This window comes from Barbus barbus (genome assembly GCF_936440315.1).
Source record: "Barbus barbus genome assembly, chromosome: 6".
Classification (NCBI taxonomy): Eukaryota; Metazoa; Chordata; class Actinopteri; order Cypriniformes; family Cyprinidae; genus Barbus; species Barbus barbus.
The window spans coordinates 30,819,192-30,826,078 of record NC_136734.1 but is presented as its reverse complement, the minus strand read 5'-3'; the positions used below and the strand labels follow the sequence as shown (position 1 = coordinate 30,826,078).

General features: G+C 36.1%; 1 protein-coding gene across 1 annotated transcript in view; it reads right to left on the bottom strand.

Annotated features, from left to right (window-relative positions):
* The window catches only part of LOC306871647 (transient receptor potential cation channel subfamily M member 3-like), a gene marked incomplete at its 5' end in the record, with an annotated part of 440,831 nt that overhangs the window by 412,770 nt on the left and 21,174 nt on the right, over positions 1-6,887 (bottom strand). Inside the window, 7 exons of the mRNA XM_079419713.1 lie at positions 3,437-4,275; positions 4,934-5,043; positions 5,160-5,211; positions 5,296-5,501; positions 5,590-5,672; positions 6,431-6,732; positions 6,812-6,877. Coding sequence (XP_079275839.1) covers positions 4,211-4,275; positions 4,934-5,043; positions 5,160-5,211; positions 5,296-5,501; positions 5,590-5,672; positions 6,431-6,732; positions 6,812-6,877 — 884 coding nt within the window. The 3' untranslated portion in view covers positions 3,437-4,210. Of the gene's footprint in view, positions 4,276-4,933; positions 5,044-5,159; positions 5,212-5,295; positions 5,502-5,589; positions 5,673-6,430; positions 6,733-6,811; positions 6,878-6,887 lie in introns of the transcript that reaches the window.

The window sequence follows — 6,887 nt, the reverse complement described above, 5'->3', positions numbered from 1 at the left end:
AGAAGTCAGTGAACAACTCTTTTCTGCCACATTCATAGACGATTCTCTGACTTTAGCAATAATGTCTAATATGTCATTATATGCCCAGGCCAGCCTGGGACTGTGGTATTCTTAACCTTATGCTAAATGTAAAGCACTCATCCTTATTTTTAACATCAATTTATTAATTTGTGTTTTTGGCAATGCGTAATTCAAGATAAAAATAAGTCAATTCCAAAAGTCATGGAATTTAATCGATCAATTGGAACATTGACATTTAAAAAAATATATATATTTCAGACATTCCATTGGAATTTTTAATCATAATTTGGAACTGATCCTGAAAGATCACAGTCAAATCAGAATTCCTATATAAATTAAGATAATAGTGAATAAACGGGAATTTCTTTTTTTTCCATGTTTCTTATGTATTATTTTTTTTTTATTATTATTTATTAACTTTAACACAAAGTGCTACATTTAGGAATAAAAAGTATTACCTGGTTAAATATGACATTCTTAGACAGTCGTTCTTTAACAACCACAGAGAAGTTTCCTGTTACTCAATATTGCTGAGCATTCTTTAACTTACTGTAATCCACTGTTTGTAAAATCTTAATGCAAGTGGGAAATGACAATCATCTTTGACTACACATATTGCAGTGTAGAACCACAAAATGCAGCTACTGTAGGAAGACTAGTAGTTCAACGAGGGCAGTTGGAGCTTGGACCCTTTCGGTCCAAGGTGAATCTTGTAAAGTACCACCAGGTGGAGATACTGAGAGCGCTTTTCCCCCTTCACTTGACCTGTACTCTCACAGGATGTAAAGCCATGTCAGTTTCTTATGAAGGAAAGAACACAAACACACAAGCTAGGAGTTGACATGTGGTTACACCGATCAGTGAATTTTTAGTATGTCTTGATGCATTTATATTGTGAAATGCACTTGAAAGCACTTAATGAAGGATTAATCACTACAGATGGTGTTGGTATTAAATACATGCACAAATGTAGTCTGCTGAGAAGCAATCATACTACCTGTTCAAGTCCTCCTACAGAACCAAACGCTCTCAGCCCAACTTCAACTTTAGGGAATGTTTCCAATTCCTTCAGTGTCAGTTTCCTATTCAAGACAATCATTTCTGGGTGCAATTTTTCTTGGCACCCATCTCAGGGACTTCTCTTTTAACGTTTTCAATAGAAAGAGAATGCTATTTTAAAAAATGGACATTGGAGATAAAAAAAAATTGACATTTTTAGGGAATAAAATACAATCACAGCGGTTTCTTCACATACAAAACCAACCCAGACAAGGCTTTGGTGTGTGTGTGTGTATGTGTGTGTAAAGCGTATACCCATTGTTGAGAGGTGAAACAAGCTCGACTGCGGAACAGGCCTCGCCGCACTGCATCGCTTGTTCCACGTCCCAGCAAACAGCTCTCTCTCCCTGTAAATATCAATGTGCAGCAGTGTACTAGCAACGGTGCCTGTGCTCCAAATTAAAATGTTGTAATTATTAAGCATCTCCTGAAATGAAATGGATTTTATGTAAGTTAGATTATTTATACAGAGCATGAATAAGCTGCTCTATCTATTTCTATGCTAATTACAGAAAATGGATTCAGTCAGAAATCATTTTAAACTTATGAAGGCTTTTTTTGTATTAGACTGTGAATTGGGGCCGAGAGGAATTTGTATCTATATGAGAGGTTCAACACTGTTAGGTACTGTAGCAATAACTGGAAGCATTTACTACAGTCATCTTTGCATTTTATTTTTATTTTATTATAATTATATTATTATTAGCCTATTGTTCAGTTATTCTTGCATGCTGGTTCATAATAATGAAACCTTTGGGCTTTTGTGTTTTCTTATGTGTTGCTGATGGAGGGAGGGAGGGCAATGGGGAGGGGGTGGAGTTGGGCTCGTTTTATTCTGAATGTTCCTGGGTTGGTGTTGACGGAACACAACACACCCTGTTCATTCTGTTCGCGCACACAAACATAAGCACAAAGTATTTCTTACTGTGTAGGAATACAGTAATACAAGGGCATTCATTACGCAAGTGCGCAAACGCAAGCTTAAACTCACTGGTTGTTGCGCACGAGGGGCGTTAATGCTTAATCGATTCGTGCTTGCGTCTGCGCATGCGTACTTGAGTATGTGGTGGCCCTTACAAATGTGACCCTGGACCACAAAACCAGCCATAAAGGTGTTTTTCTCTCTTCTTTTTTTGAATTTGAGATTTATACACATTTTAAAATTTGATGTATGGTTTGTTAGGATAGGACAATATTTGACTGAGATACAACTATTTGAAAATCTGGAATCTAAGGGTGCAAAAAAAATAAAAATATTGAGAAAATCGCTTTTAAAGTTGTCCAAATGAAGTTCTAAGCAATGCATATTACTAATCAAAACTGAAGTTTTGATGTATTTATGGTACAAAATTTACAAAATATCTTCATGGAACATGATCTTTACATAATATCCTAGTGATTTTTGGCATAAAAGAAAAATCTATATATTTATGATTGGTTTTGTGGTCCAGGATCACAAACTTGCCGATTCAAGTCTCCTATACTTCTGCTGATCGAGTATAATATATCAGCTAAGCATACACTAGTCCTACACTTGAAATGAAGGAAACATGTCTGTGTTTGATTTTGAGTGGTATACCCACATGACCACAGACGGCTATTCTACTGAACACTACTGATGCATACTACACATTTCAGTTTTTTCCTTTTCTTAAATATTTTGTTAATTTATGAATCAGAATGTGTCTGTCTCCCTGGATGAAAACAACAACAACAGCAAAACAAAAAAAAGGTAGCATCTGTTACCAAAACTCTTAAGACTGTACTTAGCGTGCAGCATCTTTTTATGTACTAAATATCTAAACATTTTTGTTTTCAAGTGCCATAGCTAGTGTGAAGTGAAGCTGAATGGCATTATGGGGTAGATGCTTTACTGTATAAGTTGTTTACTTGAGAAGCAATCAAAAAGTGGAATTCAGATGCAAGTGTGAATATTCAAACAACCAACTGTTTGTTGTTCATGGAGAACGGGCTCTGATTGACAGAACTTTAGTGCATGTCCACAATACAAGTAAAGCACATGTAGCATGGGAGGGTGGGGGCTTCTGTTAACTTGCCAACAGTTTGAATGTGTGTGTGTATGTACTGTATATGTGAGCTGGACTGTAAGACAGTATAGAAGTGAACGGTGAATAGCACTTTGTGTGATGGACTGAATATGTGGGGGGATGGGTTGAGCTTGATGTGCGAGCATTGTGAAATGGACATGTAAAAGTACTGATTAATCGAGACCTTAAAGTGTCTCCTCCATGTTGTATATACTAAGCGAAGGACTTAAGTGATTTTTGTTAAATTCTATATTTTATGGCTTTTGTAGACATTTCTTTGTGGGATAAAAAAAAATAAAGAAAATTTTATGGATGTAATTTTGTCTTCATTTCATTTTATTATTAATCAGCGTTGTAGTCCAGTAAAAATATCAAAACTTCCTTAAACAAGATCAATTTATTTTAGAAGCGAAAGTGATTAGAGAATAGTTTTCAACCCTTTTGCAAGTGTTCTAATTGTAAAAAATAAACCTCGCTACATTTGTTTAGATTTATGCTTAAATAATTTTAAAAATTGCCACTGGATAAAAAAAATGTAATATATTTTCTGAGAACAAGTCTTATCTTACGGAGTAAGTAAATTGACTTTGGCAGCAGAATTAGATGAGACTTTTGCCAGTGAAGAAAGAAGAACACGCTTCAAGATGCATTCTCTTATCATCTTACAAAAAAATTATAATAAATGTATCTTTTTTTAGGATGTTTAGTTTTTCTTACTTAAAAACAGACCAAACTTGAAGACAAAAATACTAAATTAGATTTTGCACTCATGGGGAGTTTCAAGACCTCACATACTATTATACTTTTATTTCTTTTTAAACATAAAAATATATGTTGAACAATGTTTACACCATTAGTATAGGTGCACAAATGAAGTATTAAAAGAATAAAAAATTGAAATAGAAAACTGACTTCCCTTATCAACTTCGTGGAAAAAAGTATCAGCTATGACCAACACAAAAGTAAATGTTCTGTCACCTTGAGCAGCTCTTTACTATTTTTACATATATTCAGTCAGTAAAAACTCTAAATAGGATGTGAACAAGACGAGCTCCCTGGAAAGTCTACTTCCAGGTTAGAGGTTAAACTCTGCTGTTCGTCTCAAAGGCAGGAACCGACTTCCTTTGGCTGCCGCAACTCCTCAAATCTGAAAAGCCAAACACGATATACTCAATTGTGATGCATATTCATAATTTATCACAGAGAGATGCTTTTCTTAAGATCCGAAATGAAATTTGTGGATTGTACATGAATAATTTGTTTTGATTTGATGTGGTTCTTGGAGAGGACGAAGATGAATAAAAAACAAAGCACCTTTGAAATATCAAACAAATGTGGCGGAGTGGTTTTCGTTTGTTTGTTTATTTTTTATCCCTGTACTTCTGAAGCAAAGCCTCCCTCTTGATACAAACAACAGGCATCTCATATGTCTTCCACGAGACAGTAATTAATATCTAATCAAAGTCAACACTAACGCACAAAGAACTATTAAATATGTAATCAAAGAGAACACTCCATATGCCACAAAGGAAACCACGCCCCTCTTCTGCATGCCTTTGCTGTCATGGAAATGAAATAATTTCTGCCTCATTAGAATTTGTTCTAAACCTTCAGGCTTAATTAGATGGCTTTTCCTGTTCATTTTGAAGTTTGCTCTTTTCAAACAAACTATCAAATCACTTCTAAAGTTGGAAATGTGGAGGTATGCCATGTGGACACGTATTTGTGAGTGCTGCCGCTGCAGGGAATAAAATTAGAAGAGTACTGAAACTTCAACCCTCAACCTGTGACAAGTGTTACCTCACCTGAGAGACTGAGCTTCTTGCAGCAGGAGTTGCAGGTGTGCTTGAGAACAAAGCTCTGGATTGCATCATCACCCAAATTGGCAGGTCCAAACGCTATCTCTCCAGAGGAGCTACAACAGGAGCAAACTTTACTTGGAGGCAGCGTAAACAAACGCGTTGAGAAGTACAAATCTTAGCAAATGCATTGAAACGTTTTGGATGCTGCACATTTGTTGTACCTCTTTACCTTTTATCATCAACTCTGATCAGTGAGGGGTCTGTGAGGTCCGCTCCCACACCTTCAGCCAAAAACAGAGAATCAATTCAGCATCTTTACAATAATAATGATAAATACAGGCTCTTAGAGTAAGCCTATCTTATACCTTGTAGATCCAACACTAGCAGTTCCCTGTTGGTGTACTCGTATGTCCAGTGAGAGAACGCCAGTATTGCTTCTTCCAGACCAGAGGAGGGCGAGATCTCCTCTCCTGTATTATTGTTGTATTTCCTGAAATGACCGCTCATGTTCTTCTCAATAGTCAACCACTGACCGTCAGAGCGCCAGTGCAACAAGGAGACATCCAGAAACCTGCACACATACACGTGCTTAGACTTATGTATACTTGGTCATCAACTTCTTGTCATCGTAACTACACAAAAGGATTCATAATGCTGACCTAGGACTGTAGGGCACACTGCTGGGTTTAATTTGGTTGAATCGCTGCATGAGTTTCTGTGCTGCTCTCTGTTGTTGGATTTCCTGCAGGGTGGAGAGAAATTAGTCAACAGAAATGCAGAGAGAATAATAATATCTATCTATCTATCTATGTCAAAAGTTTGGAATTTGATAAAACAATACAGTAAAAATAGTATTATTGTGAAATATTACAATTTAAAAGAACTGTTTTCCATTTTAATACATTTTTAAAATGTAATTGGCATAACAATTAATTTGCCTTCAGAATTGCCGTGATGTCACATGATCTTTCAGAAATCATTCAAATATGCTGATTTGGTGCTTAGTTATTATCGTTATAAATAATTAACAATGGTTCTGATTATCAATGCTGAAAACATAATATTTTCGTAGAAACCATGACTTTTGAATGGTAGTGTATCATGGTTTCTAGAAACATTAAGCAGCAAGACTGTTAATAAAAATGAGATGTTTCTTGTACACTGCTTCTCGAAATGTTTCTTTAAGCAGCTTATTAGAATTATTTCTGAATGATCATGTGATTCTGAAAATTGGAGTAATGGCTCCTGAAAATTCAGTTCTTTTAAATTGTAATAATATTTATATTACTATTTGAGAAGCCTAAGTGAGCATAAGAGACTTTAGAAAAAAATTCAAAATTTCAATTTGACCCGTTTTAATTGTGTATGTATATACATCATACAGTATATACACACATAATTAAAACATCCGCTGTTAGTGTTTAGAATAAAAACAATGAAAGTTACATGCATCAACTGTAGAAATGTGCAGTTTATTTATTTAAAATGTAAAATCTTTACCCGCAGACAGAGATGAAGTGAAGTGCTGATTGGGAACACTTTCTGCCAGATGCGAACCACCTCTGGCCTAAAGGCTTTCACCACATACACTGATCCCAGCTTCAACACATCACCCTCAGCCCAGGTACACACCACCTTGGTGGCCCTGCGCAGACCCCCATCCAGCACCTCCTGGTGGGCTAATGGCTGAAGAACAGCTGTACGTCCATGCTGAATCCAGGTGGAAATTTTAGAGGACTGATCTTCAAGTGAAGACCCTGCTTCTGTCTCGTCAAGTCTATAAATACAGACCTCAACACCACCTGCACAGAGCAGAGGACATTTAAGTAAATACCTAAATCTTGCTAACATTGGTTAAATAACCATGGTTTGATTGTTTACCCAATAATGACACAGGGGTGAATGGTATAGAGTGAGCCAGTCTCATAAGGTTGTTCCTCTCCATTGCTGAAAAAAA